The sequence below is a fragment of the Canis lupus genome, chromosome 15 (genome assembly GCF_048164855.1).
Source record: "Canis lupus baileyi chromosome 15, mCanLup2.hap1, whole genome shotgun sequence".
In the NCBI taxonomy this organism is placed as follows: domain Eukaryota; kingdom Metazoa; phylum Chordata; class Mammalia; order Carnivora; family Canidae; genus Canis; species Canis lupus.
The window spans coordinates 42,404,737-42,430,489 of NC_132852.1; the positions used below are offsets into that span (position 1 = coordinate 42,404,737).

Consider the following 25,753-nt stretch of genomic DNA (forward strand, 5'->3'; position numbering starts at 1 on the left):
CTGTCACACATGATCTCATAATCCTGAGATCATGACCTGAGCTGAAATCAAGTGCCCAATGCTTAACTTACTGACCCACCCAGGTGCCCCATTTTAAAAAAATATTATGATATTTAAATCATTATAATAAATTACAATATTTGGAATGAAGTAACCTTTAAATATCTCTTCAGTCTGACGCTCTCCCAACTGAGCTATCTCGGCCGGGCTAAATATCTCTTAACTGTAAATGGTTATAACCTTTGGCTCAGCAATCAGAATTTTGGGAATTTGTCTTACAGAAACAATAGAATTAGAATGTACTGGATATGCATCCAGAAATTTTTGTTGCTTAGTTGTAAGTGGAATAACTCTGAAATAAATTGAAGTGCATCCATACTGTGGAATGTTGGATAATTGAATGTTTCATAACTGAATGTTATTCAGTTGTTAAGGGAGTTGGCACTATCTGTAAATATAGATGTCTGATTATGAAAGCAGGCTAAATGTGTCCAATTTAACTCATTCTTATAAAATATGTAGCAGAAATCATGTGTGGTATATATGTATATGTGGATATTTACATGATCATGAAGAAAGATTTGGAATCATCAACTAGGCTGTTGGCCAATTGTGACTCTAGGAGGATGGGATGGAGAAGAAGATCATGAATTTCTTTCACTTTCTATAATAAGCATATGATACTTTTATCATTAATGAAAAATTAACAGATCAAGTAAAAATTTTATCAAAGTAGGGCATTTTCTAGGAAACATGAAGTATTTAATCAGCAAGAACTTGGAAGTCTTAAGTAATGAAGAAATGGATTTTTCTATGAATCACAGCAGCATTTGTTTTTATTGTCAGTGATCAGAATTTGTCATGTGTTATCTTGTATTTTAATTAAATGTGAGGGCTACAAATTCTGTGCTGTTAAGGTTCTGTTCTACTCCTAAAATATTTTTGCTTTTGATAGGACTGTCTTCATCAGTGGATTACAACATAATGGATTTGGAACAAGAACTTGAAAATGTGAAGACTCTTAAGACAAAATTAGGTACTGTATGTTTTTGTTCTTGACTTGTGCACTGGTCTTGGATTCTTTCCAAAGACTTTCCTATAGTCTGAAATAGTCAAAAAGTTATGAAATCTTTAGTTTATGGTACAATCTTCCAGTGTATCCAATAGCTATTGGTACAGACTGCCTTTTAGTTTGGGGAGGGGATAAGCATATATGTACTCCCTTTTTTGTTTGTTTTGTACATGCATAAAGTGACTTTTCAGATGCTGATGTTTGGAGATGTCACTCCACTGTCTCTTGACTTGCATTATTTCTGACAAGTAATCTTCTGTCATCCTCATCATTTGAATTGTCCTTTTTCTCTCTCTGCTTTTAATATGTCCTCTTTGTCATTGACTTTGAACAATTTGATTCAAATGTCCTTTAAAGTGGCTTTCTTTATGCTTCTTATTCTTTGGGTTCACTGAGTCTCTTGGATCTGGGAATTTATAGTTTTCATCTAATTTGAAACATTTTTGGCCATTGTTTTTCTAAATGTTTTTCTTTTTCCTCTCTGTGTGCTCCTTTCAGAGGCTCCAATTACATGTACACTGGCCCAAAACTCATGGATTTTCCTTTATTTTTTGGATGTTTTTCTCAGGATGTTTCATTTTGGATAGTAATTACTATATCTTCATGTATACTAATCTTTCCTTTTGAGGGTCTAAACAGCATTTAATTCCATCTATTGTATTCTCAAACACTGCAGTTTTTTTTGTTTTGTTTTTAAATAGGCTCCAGGCTGCACTTGGAGCCCAATGTGGGGCCTGAACTCAGGACCCTGAGATCAAGACCCTGAGCTCAACTGACTTAACCCAGATGCCCCTCAGACACTGCAGTTTTTATATTTAGAAGTTCTTTTTAGACTGTTTAGTCTGTGTCCTCCACTTTTTAAAAAATACGGAATATAATTATAATAGTTTTAATGTTTTTATCTGCTAATTCTAATTTCTGTGTTTAGTTCTTGATAGATTTTGATTGATTTTTCTTATACTTTTATGCATACCTGGCAATTTTATTTTATTTTTTATTATTATTATTTTTTTTAATACCTGGCAATTTTAGATTGGAAGGTGGATGGTGAGAATCTTATTGCTGGGCACTGATATTTTTGTATTCCTATAAGTGTGGAACTTTATTTCTGGGATGCAGTCAAGTTACTTGGAAACAGTTTGATATTCTTGGGCTTTGCTCTGAAGGCTTGTCAGGCTGGGCTAGAGTAGCATTTCCTCTAGGGCCAGTTGTTCTGAGGCAACAATGCTCATGATTTATGAGGTCTCATTCTTGTCTTATGGGAGCAGGCCCTATTCTTGGCACTTTATGATGGTTGGATGCTGCTCCATCTAACTTTTTTGGGTGGTCCTTTCTTCAGCTGTGGGTTGTTTGCTCACATATCTGAGCTGATCTTCACTGAAGACTCAACTATGACCCTTTGAAGATCTGTGGAGTTCTTTCTCTGAGGACTTTTGCCAGTGGTACTTTGCTCTATACAGTCCAGCTAACTTGGTCTCTCCACACTCTCATTTTATATCAACTCAAGGAATGAGCAGGGCTGTGTGGGTTCCTGTGCCTTGTACTCTGGCCAGGAAACTGTCTCAAGACAGTAAGCAGGGGCAAACCCGGGGGTTGCTTTGTTTGCTTCCCATCTCTCAGAGATCATTGTCTTTCTGTGATTCACACATGCGGTGTCCTGTAACTGTTTCATATGTGTGTATTTTTTTGTTTCCTAATTATTTCAACTTGCATGGAATATTGGTCCCTGTAGTTATTCCATCTTCAGAAATGAAGTCCAGTGTTTTGTTATTGAAAATTTATTTATTTTCATTTTTCTTTTTTATTGAAGTGTAATTACCATGCAGTGTTATATTAGTTTCAGGTGTACAGTATAGTGATTCAACAATTCCTTCTATTAGTGCTTGTCCTGATAAGTGTACTCTTAATTCCTTTCACATGTTTCACTCATCCTCTACCCACTTCCCTTCTGCCAATCACCAGTTTTTTCCTCTGTATTTAAGAGTCTGTTTTTTTTATTTGTCTTTTATTTGTTTTGTTTCTTAGATTCTACATGTGAGTGAAATCCTATGGTATTTGTTTTTCTCTAACTTCACTTAGCATAGTACACTCTTGCTCTATCCATGTTGTTGCAGATGGCAAGATTTCATTCTTTTTCGTGGCTGAGTAATATCCGTGTGTGTATGTGTGTACAAATGTATATATATCACATCTTCTTTATCCATTCATCTATGGATGAACACTTGAGTTTTTTCCATGTCTTAGCTATTTTAAATTAATGCTGCAATAAACATTGGGGTGCATATTTCTTTTTGGATTAGTGTTTTGTTTTATTTGGGTAAATACTCAGTATGGGAATTACTGGAGCATTTGGTAATTCTATTTTTAATTTTTGAGGAACCTCCATAGTGTTTTCCAAGGTGGCTGCACCAGTTTGTATTCCCACCAACAGTATATATGAGGGCTCCTTTTTCTCTATATCTTTGCCAACACTTGTTATTTCTTGTGTTATTGATTTTGGTTATTCTGACAGGTACCAGGTTATATCTTATTGTGTTTTTTTTTAAAGATTTATTTATTTATTCATGATAGACAGAGAGAGAGAGAGAGAGAGGGGCAGAGACACAGGCAGAGGGGGAAGCAGGCTCCATGCCTGGAGCCCAATGTGAGACTCGGTCCCGGGACTCCAGGAGCATGCCCTGGGCCAAAGGCAGGCGCTAAACCACTGAGCCACCCAGGGATCCCCTCTTATTGTGGTTTTGATTGCATTTCCATAATGATGAATGATGTTGAACATCTTTTCATGTGTCTGTGTTGGCCATCTGTTGTTTCTGGAAAAATGTCTATTCAAGTCTCTGTTCATTTTTTAATTCATGTAGGGGTGTAGAAGTTTTTTTTTTTTTTTTTTTTAAGATTTTATTTATTTATTCATGAGAGACACAGAAAGAGAGAGAGAGGCAGAGACACAGGCAGAGGGAGAAGCAGGCTCCTTGCAGGGAGCTTGACGTGGGACTCGATACTGGGTCTCTGGGATCACACCCTGGGCTGAAGTCGGCACTAAACAGCTCAGCCACCCGGGCTGCCCTAGAAGTTCTTTTTTTTTTTTTTTTTTTTTTAAAGATTTTATTTATTTATTCATGATAGTCACAGAGAGAGAGAGAGAGAGGCAGAGACACAGGCAGAGGGAGAAGCAGGCTCCATGCACCGGGAGCCCGACGTGGGATTCGATCCCGGGTCTCCAGGATCACGCCCCGGGCCAAAGGCAGGCGCCAAACCGCTGCGCCACCCAGGGATCCCAGAAGTTCTTTATATATTTTGGATATTAACCCTTTGGTGGATATATCCTTTGCACATACCTTCTCCCATTCTATATGGTGCTCTCCTGTTTATTTTTGTGAACGTCATATTGTCTAAAATTACTTTGTGCATTCTGCTGTTGATGGGTACTGGATGTGTTTATCTTTTGTTATGAATGTATTGGTATAAACATTCTTCTGCATATCTCTTGGTATGTATGTTTTTTCAGTGTACATACCTGGAGGTGGAATTATTGAGTCTATGGATATACAACTTTTTAATATAATGCCAAATTGTTTTATCAGGTAGTTGTATTATTTTGCATTTGTTTTAGGCTTTAGTGAGACTTCATGTTTCTCCCCATCTTTCTCAACAATTGACGGTGCTGGACTCCATTTTTACCAATTTAGTGGACATGAAGTGGTTTTCACTGGTGTTTTAATTTGTATATCCCTGATTTGTGTTGCCAGTGTTCATTCAGCTTCTGCTTGAAAAACATCTGCTAGCATTTCATTTAGTGCTGGTTTGTTGGCAATGAATTCTCTTTTTGTTACCTGAAAACATTTTTACTTAACTTCTCATTGGTAGGGCATTTTTACATAATTTAGAATCCTGATTTGATAGTTTTCAGCATTAAAAAGATGTCTGTCTAGTGTCTTCTCGTTTCTGGTTAAAGTCGTATTGTTGTGCTTTTTTAATGCTTTTAAGATTTTCTTTATGTCTTTGTTTACTAGTTCTACCCTGATGTGCTTAGGTTTGATTTTCTTTGTGTTTATTCTTCTGAGATATGTGGCACTTCATCAATGTGTGACCTAATGTATTTTATCCATTTGGGGACTTTTTGGCCATCGTCTCATCAATTACTGCCTCTACTCATTCTCTTTTAGTTCCTTTATACCCCAACTGTGCATGTGCTAGACCTTTTCACTCTGTATTGTTTTGAGTTTACCCTCCTTTATTATATTCTTTGATCTGTGATATTTTTTGTTGATGTGTCTTCCATATTGCTGTCTTTTCAGCTGTGTCATAACTATTGCCCAACTGTCTCTTGAACTCTTTAACTTTAGTTACAGTGATTTTTCAGTTCTAGAATTTCCATTCAGTTATTTTCTAGATTCAAGTTACAACATTTGCCAGCTTGTCACTTATGTTATCAAATATATTAATCAGTTATTTTAAGGCCTCCTTCTGATAAGTTCAATATCTGGATAAACCGAAAGTCTGTTTCTATCATCTTTTTCCTTTGTGCCTATCTCTAGGGAGCATTCGATGGAGTGTCAGGCATTTCTTACACAGAACTGTAAAAACTCTGGATAATATTTTCTTCTTCTTGAGAGGCTTTACTTTTTCTTCTGGTAGGCAGTTAGAGCAGTTAGACCAATCTTTCCGTCTGGGCTGGTGATCATTCCAGAGTCAGTTTTGGTCTTCTCAAGGGATGGTCGATTTGTGGTTTGGCCTTGCTCCTAGTGTATAGCTTTCCTAAGTGCAAGCCTTCTCCGTGAACCTTGAACTTTAGTTTTCATCTCAAAACATGAACCTCACAGAAGCTTTGCTTCTCTCTTTGCTGTACCTTCTGGTCACTGTGGTCCCTGGTTCCTTGAAGGACAAGAGGCTGAATGTTAGACTCCCTTCTTTCTTCTTTCCTTTTCTCTGGGATCCTAGCCTTTCAGATTTTGGCTGTGTTGGCAGCCCCACACTCCCAATTTTTGTTTTCCTGATGCTGTTGAGTTTGCTGAAAGCATTGGTTTAGCATCATTTTCTTTTATCTACTGATGGTTGCTTGATTTCTCAGCCTCATAGGGCCATGTCAGTCATATGTTGGAAAACTGTTCAGGGAAAGATAGTACAAATATGAGGGATCACATCAATCCATTTCAGAGTATTGACCTCACAATTTTGTTGTGGAGGCTCTGCAATTCTTTCATGCAGATTTTTTTTCTTAGTTAAGTTTGATTTGTTTTTTACTAGTCGTTCATGACGTAAGGATTGTTATGATATCAGGTAGATCACTGTAGCCAGAGGTTTGCTTCCAATCTTTAGAAAACTGCAGATATTTATCTTTGGATTAGAGGGGATTTTTACTCATGTTACTTTACTCACTCAAATCTCTATCAATATGTAAATCTATATCAAATACAAATATTTCTATATTTTCATAGTAAGCTGGGTATTAACAGTACATTTGGTTAGCAACTGAAATGTCTTTATAGAGCTAAAATGTAAGCATCCTAGGATTGAGCAAAGTGATTTTAAAACTGATCTTTATAGTTTGTGGAAGAAAATTAAAAATAAGTTATGTTTTGTGAAAAAAGTTTTATAAAAATAATACATACTGGTTGTAGCAGTAAGGAATGAAAATGTGGATCTAGAGATATTTTTGGAAATCTTTTGTTATATTTTGTTTTTTTCCCCTAATAGAAAGGCGAAAAAAAGCTTCAGCATGGGAAAGAAATTTGGTGTATCCTGCTGTTATGGTTCTCCTCCTTATTGAGACAGTAAGAATTTATTTGCCAAGTTAAATAAAACAAATTATTTTTTATTTACTTTGGTATTTGAGTATGACAACTCCCTCAGCTAAATGGTTTCATATAAACTAGTTTTCTATCTACAGGATTAAAATCCATCTATACTTTTATTTGGAAAAACTCAGTAGAACAAAAATGGAAATTAATGGCAAGTTTTAGAAAGTCCTCAAGATTAACTATTTCCTCATGAAAGCAGGACATCATTCTTTTGTGCCATTTAGAATTAAGAGATGAGGTATTGCAGGTATCTTGCTTCACTCTATGATGGGATATGAAAATTATATTATTAATTAGTTCTGATAACATTTTAACCATTTTTTAAATCTGTAGAGTTGTGGGCTTCCATTTGATGGAATTTGTCAGTAACTGGATCTATATTATTAGCTTTAGTTACAAGCTTTGAAATTGTAATAATTTGCAGAAGCTTTTAGAGTTTATTCTGGAGTTTTTGCATATAGTTTGATTGCTTTTGTTTTTTGTGTGTAGAATTTTGGTCTTGTCTTCTCTTCTTCTCTGTTCTGAAGCATATATTTGGTTAGTAACTTAGATTTTAATACATGTGTACTCACAAAATATCTGTGAAATTCAGAACTGATACTAATTTTTTTATGTTGTAGTCCATCTCGGTCCTCTTGGTGGCTTGTAATATTCTTTGCCTGTTGGTTGATGAAACAGCCATGCCAAAGGGAACAAGGGTAAAGTGCTTTAAATGTCTTTTGCAAAAGTGTTCTCTATATATACCCTGAGTATTTCAAATACATGATTTAAAACATCACCTTTCTGCATGTATATTTCAGGTTGTATGAATTTCTTTATATAAAGAGCCTTTGTAAACAGTGTTTATAAAACTATGACTTTTGTTTCTAATTTCTTACTTTTGGTTGGGCAGCCCTTTTATCAAATAGCAAAGTTTCCTTTTAGACTTTGTATCATAGTTTATTTTTGTTTTACCAAAGTTCATATTTGTAATTCTGTAAGAAAATGTATACTCTGTGAAGTAGTGATGTGGAAGGAGTTTATTAGATTGATTCATAGTGTTTGCAAAAGATCCAAGTATATGGTTAGTAGGGACTGTTTCAAAAGAGTCACATTTTATGAAACGGAATCAAATGTTTAGGTACTGGAGGAGTCAGATGTACACCTTTTCATGAATTAACTTTTGTTTTCTCTCTTGTAAAAGTTGATGATTCTATTAAATCCTATCTTTTAGCCAACTTAAATGTGTTCACCGTACAGGAGGTAGTTATCACTGAAGATTCATATTTGGCATACTTCTGGGAGTGTCTGTAAACTTTTGATTATGAAAGTAGCATTTACATTTTAACATTTTCTTTTTTTTAAATTTTTATTTATTTATGATAGTCACACAGAGAGAGAGAGAGAGAGAGAGAGAGGCAGAGACACAGGCAGAGGGAGAAGCAGGCTCCATGCACCGGGAGCCCGATGTGGGACTCGATCCCCGGTCTCCAGGATCGTGCCCTGGGCCAAAGGCAGGTGCCAAACCGCTGCGCCACCCAGGGATCCCCATTTTAACATTTTCTTATATTTTTCTAAGTCAGTAGCTTTCTTACTCCCCATAGAAAAGACTTCCGAATTCTTCCAGACTTTTGGTGCCACTTCTCTCTCTGAACCAGATAATATATAACTTTCTTCTCCTAGGAAAAAGCCAGCATCAACCTAAATTTCTTCCTTTCAGCCCTAGGCGGAGGAGATACTGTATCTCTCACAGCTAATTTTTTTTTTCCAGCCATATTCTCTAGTTAGATTCTGCCCTCTTCTAACTTTTGCTGGACCTTGTGCCCTCTGTTACTGCCCAGTATCTAGCCTACCAACGTGTTCCAGGTACCTAATTCCTCAAGCAAACAACACTCAACAGTACTCCATCTGCAACCTGGTCTTTATCTTCTGTTTAGACCCAAATTCATTGATAGAGCCAGGAAGTCATCTATTGTGTTGGTTTCTATACTTTTTGTAACCCTCTTTTATACATTGCACACACTGGGTAAGTCCCTATTGGTACATTTTTGTACCATCCTCTTAGTGTATCATAGAGAAGGACTTTTACCTGGTAGAGTCCATGCGTGATTGTGTAAATAAATCAAATCATCTTAATCCTGCCTGGAGGACTTCTCTTGAGACAGGGAATACTTCCAAAATGTTTTTCCCCCAGCCAATAAGCTTTCTATTAGCATTATTCATTTCTATGTCAAAAGATTGATGAAAAGTTGATAATTCTTTGCCTTTGTTTATATATATATATATTATATATATATATATAATATATATATATGAAATTTCCATGGGTATTCTTACTTTTTTATGTCAAAATTAGAATGTATATATGATATGTATGATATTAATTATAGGCTTATTTTTTTTATTGCCCTGACTATAGATTCTTAATTTTCCTGGTATTTTTGTTTGATATAATTAAAGCTGATAGTAGATTAGTAGTTGATATTTGAATAGTTCTTTAATTGGCAGGCTTTGAAAATATTCTTCCTACTAGAAATTATTTTTTTGCTTGTCTTGTCTCATTAATAAATATTAGATTTTTTTGTTTTTTTAAAGTCTAGATAAAATAGGTTTTGAGAATACATACAATGTTTAGGGAAAATGTGTAGTGTTACATTTAAAAAAAATCTGTCTTAATTAAGTTATATCTTTTAAAAACCTCTGAATTCCCAAGGAAGATTTGGGGAAAGAAAACTTTTAACTGTAGAAATGGGATATGCACATTCACTTTCTTTCTATGCTTAGCCTACTCTGATATAGTTTAATTATATAATTTTTGTATATGTTATTGGGAGGGTTCATTAAAATAATTATATACTTATTCAAGTGGTACTGTTTTAAAAAAATTTCTTCCAATAATATTAAAGACTTTTAACAATAAGCATAATATCATTTTGATAAGTAAATTACATTTGAGATAGATCAGAGATGTTTTGAGCTTGTTAAAATTGTTAACACATGCTTGCATTAGTTGGTGAACTAGGTCTAATGTCATTTGAAAATCTAGATGTTATTCCGGGGTATTAAACATTTCCAATTCCTATATTTATGAAACAGAATGGGAAAGCAAATATTATAGTGTCATTGAATTCTGAAAAGTGATTTTTTTCCCCCCAGGGTCCTGGAATAGGAAATGCTTCTCTTTCTGCTTTTGGTTTTGTGGGAGCTGCACTTGAAATCATTTTGATTTTGTATCCTTTCTTTAACTGAACATTGTCAACAAATTTTCTGTTTAGTTTTCTGGGACAGTGGTAATTTACTAGGACACTTGCCTAGAAGAGAAAAACAAGTCAGTCTTTCTCAATCACGCCAAGTGGCTTTTTGTTTTGTTTTTCCTTTGGATCTTAAGAGTTTCTGGAGACTAGTGAGGACTTAAGGAAACTCACATTCTTTGGAGAGTTTTTCCTTGATTCTCACAGCTATCTTATGGTGTCCTCTGTTGTTGGTTTCTATAGCCTCCGATTTTTTGGAAACTTTATTCCCAAGAAGGATGACACAACTATGACAAAGGTAAGGTAAAGAGTTAGGTGGCTATGCTTCTCTTTTGCATTCCAAGGCAAATGAACTGTTTTATTTTGTAATCGCCCTGAATGGTTCATTTGTGCTGATAGGTATTTGTTTGTAAATTGCATAAACACAAACTGAAAGATTTTCAAAATGCTGAATGAGTGGGAAAAGGATGTGCTGCTCTGTTTAATTTGGATGACATCCATTCACTTGTAAATGCATAGAACTGCAGAGCTTGTTAACTAGCTACAGAAGGCTACTGAAAGGACTCTTTCTCCTCTAAAGAAAACGTATTGCTAATGAGTAACTTTGATTGTGCAAACTGTACTTCAGGAAGCTTGTTTGAAATCTGAAGAACTTAGCTGTTACAAGTAGTAGGGACAAAGTATTTCAAATTTGAATAATTAAAGCAAGAAGGAAGAGTTCTATTCAGAAACATTTTGTAGTTTGAGGCTAATTTGACTTCCTACAATGTGTCATTGGCTTTGGAATAACAAAGACTGTTACCTTATATAGTGACTGCATCTTTTTAAAATATTCCCACAGGCTGACCATGAAGAATAATAAGAGCTGCTTTCTTTTCTTTTTTTAAATTATATATCACATATTTTCAGCCTATCTTAAAAGGAAAAAGTCATTTTATATATTTTATTTACCTATCTTTAAAATGCTATGACTTCTTAAGATACTTAGCATTTAGTTTAAGTGATCATCAGCATTAAACAGTATTTTCAACTTATTTTGTTTAATATAAAAGATTAAGCATAGGACACATTGGAAATGAATTATTAGAATTTAGGGGTTTTAGATTTCTACCTTTTTGGTATTATATTCTAATAGTTGAGTGTATTAGAAGTAGTATTATATATCTTGAGCAGTAGTGTGGCTTTAAAAATATAGTCAGAAGTATTAAATGTATTCATTCTATTTTACTTGACAGGCAAACCTTTTTAAAGTTGGCACCCTCAATTAATAAAGTAAAATGTATTGTTTGTGGTGTAACTTAAGTGTTCTGTAACTTTATGTTTATGCCAGCTACTGTAAATATCTTCAAGAACTTTATAGATGTAACTTCAAATATTTATAAAAAAAATTTCTTGTTCTCTTTAAATTCTATATTGAGTAATATCATTAAGAAGCTAGCAAAGTACAGGACAATAGTACCAGGTAAGTAGAATGTACAGTAAGTTCCCAGAATGTGTGTAGATTGATTGCATTTATCATCCTTTTCTCTGACTGCCCAATATTCTTTCTGATCTCTACACAGATCATTGGGAATTGTGTGTCCATCTTGGTCTTGAGCTCTGCACTGCCTGTGATGTCAAGAACACTGGGTAAGTTTACCAGAGAAATGTCCATTTTAAAAGCCCATACCTTGTTAACATTTCTTTCCTAAACTTCTGCCTTAACTTTTAGTTTCTGAACTTTAAAAAAAAAAATCCTTTGAAATATAATATTTCCTTGCATATTGTTTTATAACTTCTGTATGTCTTTTATATAGAGAGCCATACCAAAACAAGTACTTTTATTAAATTAAGGCTATTTATTTTTAAATACTTAAAAATGTTCTTTCTCCAAACAATGGACAGTTTTTCCCACTGATTGGTTAAGCTTTTGAGTTCTCTGGTGAGACAACTGTGGTATTAAAAAAATGTTTAAGGTCTAGAAAGTATTAAACTAATTTTTCTTATATGAAAATTTAAAAAATATATATAATTTAGTATGTAGTTTAAAAACTGAATATGTGTAAAACATTTTAAGCTGCTTTGTGTCCATGAAATAGACTTGAAACAGTGAGGTCTTTGCGAGCATGTGCTGATTTCAAGGACAATCCTTTAGTTGTTTAATTTTTACTTGCCTGTCATTTATATAGTTCTCTTAATTTTTCAATTTACAGGAACTTTGATCATCTTTAAAAGTAATACATTTCTACTTTGTCACTGAAATAGTTGAACAAATCTTCATTTGGACTTTTATCTTTTATAAAGCATGTTGCAGGCTGTGATCTTGCTTCTTGGCTAAATATTATTTCAGACAAAAGTTTCCGTTAGGCAGTTGGTTCTGTTTGGTTTTCTGGATGTAGGTTTCCACTTAAGAGTGTTCACAAATGATTAGAAGAATCTATCATTCAACCTCAGCAACTTGCTCATAACAAAAATTACTAGTCGCTTTGAGTTGCTTTTGTTTATCTCTTCTTTTGCCTCCGTTGTTGATTCAAGACTCCTGGCCAGCAGGGAGGCCGGCTGCAAGAGGGAAATAGAGGATTTACGGTTATCTGTGCAATGCTTACCGAGAATTTCATGTTTTAGTAAGAAGTGAAATCTAAGTATAAATGTAAGGGGACCATTATTCCACAGACTAATACAAAGCTTATTTACTTAGTGGTCTTCTTTTGTGTTTGCTTTATAGGACTTGTTATTGTTTTGACATCTGCTTATGGTGTGCTAATCTCGAAAATGCCAAAAGTATGCACGTTAGTAACTTCATTTATATCTAAAGTGGTATCGTTTGTATTATGACAGTCCAACAATAATTTCTGTGATATTATAGCCACGCTACCATTTAGTCATTTATAAAACTCATGTACTGTGATCTGTTATTTAAGATTAATTGTTAATAGTGATATGTACTGATTTTATGGAAGAAAATTGCATGCTGGGAATACTTTTCATACAAAGAAAGCAAATTAATGGCAAAATTTGCTTTTTGAAGATCAACAAATTAAATTCCTGAGTAGTTTGCCATAGAGATAACTAAAAAGAAGAAAAAGAAAGATGGGACAATTAGAATGCAGCTAACAAACGCCTGGACCCAGCTGTCCAAACAGGATTAATGGAGCGCATTAGGGTACAGTGAGTCATGTGGCGCTTTGCAAAATATCAACACGCACTGCATTACAGGTTATGCCCAGTGGCACTGAATAGATGAAAAGAAGTAAATACGTTAAACAGATTCATGGAGGCTTTTCACAGTATTAAAAAAGCAAATTTCTGGACTAAAAGAAGCAGCTTTATTTTAGTATTATGGGAAATGCAAACTAGAGAGTTACTTTGTAATTCCTCTATTAACCCTTTAGGACTGAGCCTTTGATTTTTAAGAAGATAAAATGTGGAGAATTGTCATGAATGTTATCCTGGTGTATAACAGGGTTTTGATTTACCAGCTGAAAAGCTCATAAGCCTAGAATAGAGGATGCGTTTCACAACCAGATTCCAAGCTGTGAAAGTTTTCACTCTTTCTCGTTGTCTCTCCCAAGGAAAGCCTGACCCTTCATCTGCTCCTGGGAATTGCACCAGCAGCACCCCATCACTTACAGTGCAATAAGAAATGAAATAGCAAGGAAAACCCAACATTACCTGTATATGAGCAGCTTTTCTTGTATTTCAACAATTTATCAGTGATAGTTTTTACTTTGATTGTAAATTGAAAATACATTGAATCCTGTATAAAATAATTAATTTGGTGATATTTTTGCTTCAAAAATGAAAGTGTTCTATGAGTTTTTTGGTTTTTGGTTTTTTAATTTGCTAGCTGGTGGTGCTGGTGGACCAGATGATGCATCATTAAACTCTAGCTTTAGACTTCAGTGCTTAGTGTGAGAGAGAGGACAGTCATTAAAGAATTCCTTTGATCAGCTTCTTATATTTGAATACAGAAAGCTTTATACTAATTGGAAAATTGCCACAGAGTAAATTTTATAAGCATATCACTTGACAACTGGGAATTAAGTTGTGAGGAAGATTTTGAGCATGTTTTCAGTTAAATGTAATTAATATAAATGATGTTTTTGTTGTCGGTAGGAAACACAAAGAATCTGAGTATAACATTTCTTATTCGAACTCATTAAGGCCTTATAAGAGTAATGTCAGTGTCCACACATGTGATTTCCAAAACACTGTTTTGCTGCCTATTTATACTTGAGGTTTGAAGAATCATTTTGGGGGACCTGATGTCCATATGTGCAGTAAGCAGTTTACTGTTTGGTTTGACCCTGACTAGAGGAGGTGGCTGGCGAACAAGGTGAACATGAAACCAGACCAAGCCTGAGGAACTCTCTGCAGATGGCCAAACTTTTCTGCAATAAAATATTTTAAAGGCAGAAATGAATTCTGTAAGAACAGATTTTGTAGGATTGCTGACATGCTCTTGACTATGCTTAATCAAGAAACTACTGAGAGATCAACATTTTTTCAAATTGTTACTTTCAATCTCCTTTAACCAGGAAATTTTTTCCCAAATGCAACCAACAGACGTTGTAGTACTGTTACTAATTTCTTTTTTAAAATTATTTTTATAATAATTTGGAAGGAATAAGCCTGGGTGGCTGAGCCTGGGTGGCTCAATCGATTTAGTGTCTGCTTTCAGCTCAGGTCATGATCCCAGGGTCCTGGGATTGAGCTCCTCCTTACTCTGTTATCTGTGCAATGCCAAATGCTTATCTGTGCAACTCCCCCTGCAGCAGCAGGGAGTCTGCTTCTCCCTCTCCCTCTGCTGCTCCCCCTGTTTGTGCTCCCACTTGCTCCCTCTCTCTGTCAAATAAATAAGTAAAGTCTTAAATAAATAATTTCTATAGTTATTCTGTTATCCTGAAGCTCTTTCTGTAACTTGTAAAATTATACAAAACCCAAATGCAGACTTTTAAAAGAAAATGTGCTTGTAATATTAAAACAAGAATATTTACCCCTTTGAATCACCTTGAATTTATTTTTTAGTATTTCTCATCTGGGTCCCATCTAGTCCCTAATCTTGCAGGAGATGAAGGGAATCTGTTTAAAAATTGGTCCACCTTGGAGAGGTCTTTTTTGGGGGTTTCATACATACACTGTTAATTTTTACCCTGGGCCGTTTCTTTCCAATTCTCAGTGTAAAACAAAAGTAAGTGATAGTTAGAAATGAGAAGTGCAAAATAGGATTATGCATCATAATATGTATTCCTAACTATGACTTTGATGTAAAAATAATCTTAAATTCCCTCTTGAAAAATTGTCAGCAAAAATTTGTATATAACTTACTTATATCCAGTTATGTTGCAGAGAGAGTGGCACTAATTGATTTTTGGTTGATTAGTATTATTCTTATATCTGAAGAGTAAATTTTATATATCTAGTTTGTGATAATAAAGAGAATGTATTCTGTGTCAGATACGTAAGAGTTAAAAGACTAATGCCCAGTCCCTAAATGCTCATTCCCAGTATCTTATATTCTTCTGATGCCACTCTTGTTTCAGGGAACATAGTCATGTTGGCCATACTTACCTAAATAATTTAACTGTCTGTTGACATACATTCAAATATTTTAAATTTTAGTTTGTTATAAAATATTTTTATATGAAAATAATTATAGTTAGGATAATTTAGTTAGAAAGAGGATTAAGATGTAATCTTTAAAATGTTACCATTAAAACCAGTTAGTAAGCTATAATAAGGGTCTACTTTGTACTAAGAAGAAAGGCCTCTAGCCTGGCTGAGAATACTTCATAGCACACCTGCACAGTCAGTTCTGAGACCAGTGAATATATTATCTCCTTATTTGTAAGAGATTATATTTTAAAATTAATTTTAATTGATTATAGAAGTATAGACATGAATAGATTCTTAATTATAAAGAATACTAAAATTAGAGATCAGGCTACAGTTCTTTGTGACCACCAGTTTTACTCCCAGGTCCCTCTGCATAGTGTCCAGGTCTTCAGGTCTTCTTCTGTGCATATGTAGACATACGTAGTGCCTCTGCAGGAAATGTGAAATCCTCACTGGGGGTTACCTGGATGCTGACTCTGGTCATCGCTCTTATTCCTTCCATTGACTCCTGACCTCAGTGTGTCGTCCAGTAGGAGTTGAAATCATTTCCTCTATTGGAACTCAGTTATCTGAAAATGAATTTCAGACCCTAAACAATTATCTCATTTTGTTCGGGTCACCAGTGACCTCTTAAATATTCGATCTTGTGGATTCTGTTGTCTTATCTCCATAACATTTGCTGTTTATAATCCCACTTCCCATATTACTTCTTTCTTTATTTCTGGTCCTCATTTCCCTATTTCTTTCTTCTTTTTTTGGCCATTCCTCAGCTATCTCTTTTACTGCTCTCAGCCATACCCATACACTTGTCCCCAAACCCAAACCTCCCACCCAGAACTTACCCTTGAGCAAATAACAAATAATCCTAACTCTGTACTCCATTTGGGTGCCAGCCCACACTGGCCATTTCTACAGCAGGACCCACACCTGAGTGTGTCTCTCTGTTTCTTCCTCCCTTTCTCCTATTTCCCCTCAGTCTTTGGCCACTTTCTAATAGGCCAAAGCAGAAACCTGAGAGTTATATTAGATGCTTCTAGTTCTTCATGCTGACACCTAATGGTGATACTCAGTTTCATCTTATTAACATTTTTCACATTTGCTGCTGCTTCTTATTTCCCTTAGAAAAAAAATGAAAAGAGCCAGACTCCTGTAAACATCCAAGCAGAGAGCTGAATATATGATTTTATTTTAATACTTCATTGTTAGGGAATGTTCATGAAGTAGATTCTTAACCATGTGTTCTTTTCTTTGAGGAGAATAAAGAAGTGAAACCAAAGCAAGTGAACTGAAGAAATACTTTCTAAATGAGGAAGTATTATAGAGGGACAGGAGGCTCCATCTCTGGATGTTTTCTTCTGGAAGAGAGCAGACAGTCCCTGTCCAATTTAGAAGGCTTAAATGATCACCTGTTTGAAAGTGAGCACTTAGATGCTTCTTGGATAGTGCATTCTCTTTCACTGGCTTTAGTTTATTAAAATTCACATACTCTAGTTCATCTGGACTACTAATTAAGTTGCCTTCGTATTAGGACAAAATGAATTTGTAGCATGTAAATAGTTGTGACTAAAATTGGTTTGATATTTGCAAATACACTTCTCTCTGAGTTTTCGTTCCCATTGCTCCCACAGTCCTGTCCTTGTATCTGTCTGCCTGTCCCGTTCCTCCTCGTCCTCTAAGGCCAGGTCACAGGCTAGTCACACAAGAAGCTCTCAGATTTTTATGCATTCCACCTTGTGTTACACTTATCTGCATCTATTGGCTTTCTCAAGAAACTATACATCCCTTAAAGGACAAGACCATATTTTATGCATCTTTTTATTCCTTTCAGCATCTAGTTAATAAATATTTGTGGTGTCACTGGGTGCCCCATGTTGAGTGTGGACTGTGGTTTTGGAATAGGAAATCAAGTGTCTTGCTTCCATCCTGGTTGTTTTTCTATGTTTTAAGCTTGTTTGATCCTAGTATTTTTTTTTTTTTAAAAGACCCTTATAACAACCCAAAGGTAGAAACAGCCCAAGAATTCATTGACAGATAAAAATGCGTAGGCAGATTGTGGTCCAGTACATGCAGTGGAATATTATTCAACCATTAAAAGAAATGATGTCTGAGTAAAAATAGCCAGTCATGAAAAAACAAATACTGTGTGATTCCACTTACATGAGGCCCCTAGAGTCATCTAAATCATAGAGACAGGAGGGGGTAATGGTGGTCACCAGGGTCTGGGGCGGGGAGAGGGAAATGGGTACAGTTTCAGTTTTGTAAGATGAAAGTTCTAGAAGTTAGTTGTATAAGAGCATGAATGTACTTAACATCATTAAAATGGTTCAGATGGTAAATTCTATGTTGTGTTTTACTACAATTAAATAAAAAAAGGAAAAAAAAACCAAAAAGAGTGGTATTCTGGCGCAATATAGATAAACCTTGAAAACATGATCCTAAGTAAACTTAGGCACAAAAAGCCACAAGTTGTAATATTCCATTTATATGAAATGTCCTGAATAGAAAACTTGACAGAGAAAGAAAGTTAGTGGTTGCGGTTGCCAGGGACTGGGAGGAGGGGTGATGGAGAGAAACTGCTTAATGGGTCTGGGGTTTCACTTTGTGGTGATGAAAGTGTTTTGGAACTAGATAGATTTACACAACATTGTGAATGTACTCAGTGCACTGGATTGTTTACTTTAAAATCATTAATTTTATGATATGTGAATTTCATCTTAATAAACTATTATTTTTTTAAAGACCCTTACACAGTAGAACAGTAGACAGTAAATATTTGCTCTCTCTTATGTTTCCTTGATGTGGTAATCTAACTAATCCTGAGGTCTACCTATTTTTAATGATCGTGAGTCAGCCTTTGAATGTTCTCTGTTTATTATAAAGGAAGGGGGAGCAGAGAGCAGGGGCCTTTATAGTATAGATAGAATCCTAACCAGGAGCACACTCCAGCCTCCTCTCCATGCAAAGTCTACTCATGATTTAATGGCTAGTTTAGCACTCCCCCGCTTCTCTTACAACGAAAGTATGATCCTGTCTCTCCCCAGCTCTCTATGTTTCAAAGACTTTTGCCATTAGAATAAGATTCTGTCTCCCTAAGGTGGCATAGGAGGTCCTTTAAACCTAACCCCTCCTTGTATGTCCAGCTTCGTTTCTTGCCAATCCAAGCCTTACTCATTCTGAACCTGTCAATAATAGTGGTGGTCTTTGGGTGTGCTGAGCGAGAACAAAGTACTGCTCTACTTTACATGCCTTAGAACATGGGACTTCATCTGACAAGAATGATTTTCTTCACCATCCACTCCCTGGCACACCTGACATGTCACTGGAGACTTGGCTCAGCCATTAACTCCACAGAGAAAGCTCCCCCTGAGTCTCCACCCTTCAGCCATCCCTCCTGTATGCTCTCAAATCACCCTTCCTAATGCTCCACATATCTGCCTCGTCACTGGGCATATTGTGTTCTAAATGCTTACTTCTCTCTTCCCTCCATAAAACTGTGAGTTCCTTGAGGAAAGAGGTGGTCTGCACAGGGCAGACACACAGGGAATTCATGCTTCATTTCCCATTTTACTTAACTGTACAAAGACATTTAGTTGTGCTGGAAATATATATGAAATATATTTTGAAAGTCTCTTAGGAGACTGTCAGTTCCATGAAGGGAATAAATATCTTACATACTTACTCTGTAGCTCCTATGCTACGTGTATAGTGTTAGGAATATGATAGGAACTGAAAAATACTGTAAAAATTTAACTTATAACACAAGAACAAATATAGAAATACAGAATTTCTAATTAAATCTAATTGCCACAGCCATAAACTAATAATATAGGCATGCATGCTATGGGGTGTTTTTAGCCTGAAGCCTAATAAATGTATATTAACAGCTTTACTGAGGTATAATTGACATACCATAAGCTGTACATATTTAAAGTGTATAGTTGACAAGTTTGGGTTTTTTTTTTTTACAAGTTTTGACATATTTGTACACCTGTGATACCATCACCATAATCAAGATAGTGAACATATATGTCACCTCAAAATGTTTCTTTTCAGCCGTATGTAATTCCTCCTTCACACCTCTCCCACTGTATCACACCCCCACCCTGTATCCCCAGGCAACAACTGACCTGCTTTTTATAACTATAGATTAGTTCACATTCCTGGAATTTTACATAAATGAAATCATGCAATATGTACTGTTTTTTGTCTGGCTTTTTTTCACCGGCATATTTTAAGATTCACCCAGGTTGTTGCACGTGTCAATAGTTCATTTTTTATTGAGTAGTGTTTCATTTTATGTATGGACCACAATTTGTTTATCCTATCACCCACTGAAGGACTTTTGAATTGTTCATGATTTTTGGCTATTTTAAGTAAAGTTACTGTGAACATTCACATCCAGGTCTCTGTATGGGCATATGCTTTTGTTTCTCTTGGGTAATAACTAGAAATGGAAAGCTTGGTGCATGCTTCATTTTTAAGAAACTGCCAAACTGTCCCAAAGTACTTATCCATTTTGCATTCTCAGCACAAGTCATGGCAATCCTGGTTCCTCTCCATTCTTCACTAACACTGGTAGAGTCCATCAGTGAATGTTTGGCATTTTAATAGGTGTGTAGTGGTATGTTTTTATGGACTTACCTTGCATTTCCCAGATGACTAAAGTGTCACTTGTTGTCTGTATATCTTTGGTGAAGTATCTATTCAGATCTTTGGCTTATTTTAAAAATTGGGATTATTTTCTCATTCTTGAGTGCTGGGTGCTGTTTACATATTCTAGATAAAAGTTCCTCTTTTTTTTTTGGTAAAAGTTCCTTGTCAAGATATGTGATTTGCAAATATTTTCCCCATTTGATGGCTTGTCTTTTTATTCTTTTAACAATATCTTTCAAAGAACAGACATCCTTAATTTTGATGAAGTCAGATTTACCAAGTTTCTTTTTGGATTATGCTTTGGTATATTTTTCCCTAACCCCAAGTCACTAAGATTATCTCCTATATTTTCTTCTAGAAGTTTTATACTTTTAGGTCCTGTCCTTAGATCTTAGGTCTGTCCTTAGACCCATTTTGAGTTAATTTATGTTTATAGTATGAGTTAATTTTCTGTTTATAGTATGAGGTATGAATTGAGATTTGTTTTTGCATATGGGTAACCAGTTATTCTAGCACCACTGCATGAAAAGTCTATACTGAATGGCCTTGAAAACTTCATGGAAAATCAGCTGTCCATGTATGTATGGGTGTGAGTTTATTTCTGGACTCTATTTTTTTCCATTGCTATTTGTCTTTACATCAATACCATACTGTCTGGATTGCTATAGATTGTAAGACTTGAGATCAGGCAGTGAAATCTATTCTTTTTGAGAGTGGTTTTAGTTATTCTGAGTTCTTTGCATTCCCTGTGGCTTTTTAAAATAGCTTGTCATTTTCTACACAAATGTCTATGAGGGTTTTGGATTGTGTTGAATCTGTAGAACAAACTGGAGAGGATTAACATCTTTACAATATTGAGTCTTTTAGTCCCTGAACACTATACTTATTTAGTTCTTTAATTTGTCTCTGCATCATATGCATTTTTTGTTTCGGTCTTGCACATTTGATGCTATTGTAATGATATTTCTTTAAAAATTTAATTTCTTTTTTTTTAAAGATTTTATCTGTTTATTCGTGAGAGAGACACAGAGAGAGGCAGAGACATAGGCAGAGGGAAAATCAGGCTCCACGCAGGGAGCCCAATGCAGGACTCGATCCCAGGACTCCAGAACCATGCCCTGAGCCAAAGGCAGATGCTTAACTGCTGAGCCACCCAGGCATCCCTAAAAATTTAATTTCTTATTTAAGAATGTTAATGGCTGGTACATAGAGATATAGAGATACAAGTGATTTGTATATATTGATCTTTTATTCTGCAACCTTGCTAAACTCACTTATTAGTGATAGTATGTGTTTTGTAGATTTTGTTGAATTTTTGTTGATGATGATAATGTCTGTGAATAAAGTTAGTTTTATTTCATCCTTTCCAATATGGATGCTTTATTTTTCTTGTCTGTTGTCTGTTGCAGTACCTGGAGCTTTGAGCACAATGTTGAATAGAAGTAGTGGGAGCAGACAATCTTGACTTCTCACCATAGCAATAAAGCATTCTGTTCTTTACTGTTACCTGATAAAAGCGGTAGTATTTTTTTGCTTGTTTATTTTGGTAGATGCCTCTCACCAGGTTGAGGAGGTTTCCTTTTTTTCTCTTTTGCTGGAGTTTTTATTGGATGTAGGATTTTGTTAAATGCTTTTTCTGCATCTGGTGACATAATCACATGGCTTTCTTTTTTAAACCGTTAATGTGCTGAATTACACTGAGTGATTCTTGAATGTTAAACCAATCTTGGCATTCCTGGGATATATCCCACTTGGTCATGACATAGTAACCCTCCCCCCCCTTTTTTTTTGTTGGGTTTAATTTGATAAAATTTTACTTAGGATTTTTGTATTGGTATTTATGAGTGCATAGATCTGTAGTTCTCTTTTCTTGTTAATAATTTTTTTCTGGTTTTGATTATGTAAGTAATGTTATCTTGATTGAAAGTATCAGAAGTATTTCCTTCTCTTCAATTTGCTGGGTAAATACTATCCACTAAATGTTTGTGTCCCTCCAAAATTCGTATGTAGAAACTTAATCCCTAGTGTGATGCATATTAGGATGGGGCCTGTGGGAGGTGATAGGTCATGAAGCTCCACCTTCATGAGTGGGATCAGTGCCCTTATGAAAGAGGCCCCAGAGAGTTCTTTTGCCCTTTCTGTCCTGTGAGGTTACAGTGAAAAAGATAGCTGTCTGTGAACCAGGAAGTGGACCCAGACACCAAGTCTTTTGGAGCCTTGATCTTGGATTTGTAGCCTGCAGAACTAACTGTGAGAGATAAATGTCTGTTGTTTGTAAGCCACTCAGTCTAGGACATTTTGTTATAGCAACCCTAAAGGACTAAGACAATGAGTTTTTTTTTTTTTTTTTAAGACAATGAGTTTTTATAGAATTGGGGTCTTTTCTCTGTCAATGTTTGATATAGTTCACCAGTGAAGAAGCCATTTGGGCCTGGAATTTACTTTGTGGAAAGGTTTTAACAGCAAATTCTATTTCTTTTATAGATAGAGGACTACTCAGCTTTTTAATTTCTTCTTGAGTGAGTTTGTTAATGTATTTTAAGGAATTTGTTTATTTTATCTATGTTATCAAGTATTTTGGCATAAAGTTCCTTTATTATCCCTCTAGTATAGATAGATATATCAGTGTACTGCAGTGTTATTTACCTACTCCTAGCTAATATTGGTAATTTGTGTCTTTTTTTTTTCTTTAATAGTGTTGCTAGAGTGATTTAAAAAAAATTATTAGAGAGTGCACAGATGCTCGAATTAGGGGAAGGGTAGAGGGAAAGAGAGAGAGCACATCTCAAGCAGACTTCCTGCTGAGCTTGGAACCCCTTGTAGATCTCGATCCCACGACCCTGAGATCATGACCTGAGCTGAAATCAAGAATCAGGAGCCCCAAGAGGTTTATTGATTTTTACTGATCTTCTCAAAGGACTAGTTTTTAGTTTCATTTATTTTTCTCTATTTTCCTTTCATTGATTCTCTCTTATTTACTTTCTTCTGCTTATTTTGGGGTTTATTTTTTTCTTATTTTTCTGTTTTCTTAAAATTGAAGCTGAGTTCTCTGATTTGAGATCTTCTTTATTTTTTAACACTGGCACTTAGCACTATGAGTTTCTAAGTACTGCTTTGGCTGCACTCCTCTGAATTTTGATCTGTAGTGTTTCCATTTTCATTCAGCTCAATATCCTTTCTGACTTTCCTTTTTTTTTTTCATCTCTTGACCATGGATTATTTAGAAGCCTATTACTTAGTTTCCACATATTTGAGGATTTTCCAGAGAGATCTGTTAATGATTTCTAATTTAATTCCATGTAGTGAGGAAATATATTTTATATGACTTGAATCATTTTGAATTTATTGAGACTTGCTTTATGGCCTAGAACATGGTCTGTCCTCATGGATCTTCTCTATGTGCTTGAAAAGGTGTATTGTATTGGTGGGTAGAACGTTCTATGAATGTCAGATCAAATTAGCTGATAATATTACTGAAGTTCTTTGTATCCTTACTGATTTTATAACTGTTTTATAATTTATTGAAAGAAGGGTTTTGAAATCTACTAAAAATATGGATTGGTTTATTTCTTCTTACATTTCTGTTTTTGCTTCATGTATTTTGAAGTTCTGTTATTAGATGCATAAATATTTAGGGCTATTATGTTCTCTTGATGAATTGACCCCTTTATAATTATGATGATGATGGTGACATTCTTTATCCCTGGTAGTCTTCTTTGCTATAAAATCTACTTTGTGTGACATTGAAGAGCCATGTCAGCAATTTTTTGATTATGGTTACATAGTATATTTTTTTCTATTCTTATACTTTCAATATATTTGTATCTTTATATTTAAATAGTTGTTTTTTTTACAGATAATGTAGAGTTGGGTCTTGCTTTTTTATTCAATCTATTAATCTTCATTCTTGAATTTGGATGTTTAGACCATTTACTTCAAATGTAATTATTGATATTATGTTTGAATCTACAGTCTTGCTCTTTATGATTTATTTCTTTCCATCTCTTCTTTGTTCCCTTTTTCCTCGTTATCTTCATTTTTCTGGATAAAAATGCATTAAAAAGATTCCATTTTATCTCCTTTGTTGGCCTATTAGCCATTACTGTAAAATCATAGCACTTAGTAGAAGAGCCTTCCCACAGCATACTTCCATTTCTTCCCTCCCAGTCTTCCTGCTTTTGTTATCATACATTTTATTTGCACCCATGTTATAAACCCTATAATACATTGTTTTTATTTTTGCTTTAAGCAATGACCCTGAGATTATGACCAGAGACAAAATCAAGAGTCAGACACTTAACCAACTGAGCCACCCAGATCCCCCAATCTCAGTGTTTTGTCAGAGAACATTTAACTTTATCTTTTATGACAAGATATGTGTGTTCTTTTTGGCAATCTTACATTAAAGCCATATCATATCATGTCAGCCATTTGTGTGAGATGCCAGTATATATGATTTTTTGATAAAGTTACTTTAATGATCCTTAAGTGTGTCCACCTTTATAAACTCTCTCTCGCTTCTTTTTGCTAGTAAAGAACAGGAGTCTGCTCAGGTGAGCTAATGAAGGAAAATTCTCGTGATTTATATTGGAGGTGGAGTAACCAGCTCTTTCCTGAAATGAGGTTTTGTACTTTGGTTCTTGTATAGGTATGACTAGAAAAAGATCTTTATTCAAGGAATTATGCATAAAACATTTTCAACTGCATCTTAATGTATTTTATTCCCAGATAGTCCAGATAATATGGCTTATGCTTAGCCACTGCTTGACTAACTAGGCTTTTTACCTGGTGTGTATTTTACTCATCTTTTAAGGAAATGACTTCTGAATAGGAGTGAGCATTTCAGTATTTGACTAGAAGAGTTAAATAGCAATATTTGATAATTGAGGTTTTTTTAGTTAGTAATATTTTAAAATATGCTGCTTTAATACCGTTTTATATCTTTCTCCAGAAATAGAGATGTTGAAGAATAATAAATTTGTACAATAAGTGTTAAATTAAAATTTTAAGTATTGTTATGTTTTAAGTGTTGGTGCTTCTAACAAAGTACATTTAAAGTTTAATAATTGCTGTCACATAAACCTCTCAGACAGAAGTTGAAGGAAGTGATTGTTTCCAAGTTCTTGCTGTTCAGTCTTACAGAAGGTTTTAAGAATTGAAGAGCTGCATGTGTTGTCCAGAGTGATCTTTTAGTCAGACAATATCAGTTAGATATTTAAAAGATTAAATTAAATTAGAAACACCAGCATCTTTGTAACTAGTCCCTGTAATCTAGTATTTTGTCTGGTACTCTTTGGTGCACGATAGCAACATCCTCCTGGATTTCTGTCTGTGAGGTCAACCTGAGATGTCTTTAGGGCCACACATATACTGAAGAGATTGCTCTCTGTCTGGGGTTTCATATT

The 25,753-nt window shown here is 35.0% G+C and overlaps 1 protein-coding gene across 13 annotated transcripts in view; it reads left to right on the plus strand.

Moving 5' to 3' along the window:
* LMBR1 (limb development membrane protein 1) overlaps positions 1–25,753 on the plus strand; it is a 146,752-nt gene that overhangs the window by 108,504 nt on the left and 12,495 nt on the right. For 10 of the 13 annotated variants that reach the window (XM_072776826.1, XM_072776822.1, XM_072776827.1 and 7 more), the window contains 6 exons: positions 956–1,036; positions 6,767–6,843; positions 7,491–7,568; positions 10,006–10,079; positions 10,308–10,398; positions 11,663–11,729. In XM_072776826.1, the coding sequence (XP_072632927.1) occupies positions 956–1,036; positions 6,767–6,843; positions 7,491–7,568; positions 10,006–10,079; positions 10,308–10,398; positions 11,663–11,729 (468 nt within the window). Of the gene's footprint in view, positions 1–955; positions 1,037–6,766; positions 6,844–7,490; positions 7,569–10,005; positions 10,080–10,307; positions 10,399–11,662; positions 11,730–12,804; positions 12,861–13,651; positions 15,023–25,753 lie in introns of those variants that run through there. The other 3 variants (XR_012007762.1, XR_012007761.1, XM_072776823.1) reach the window with 2 other exon arrangements.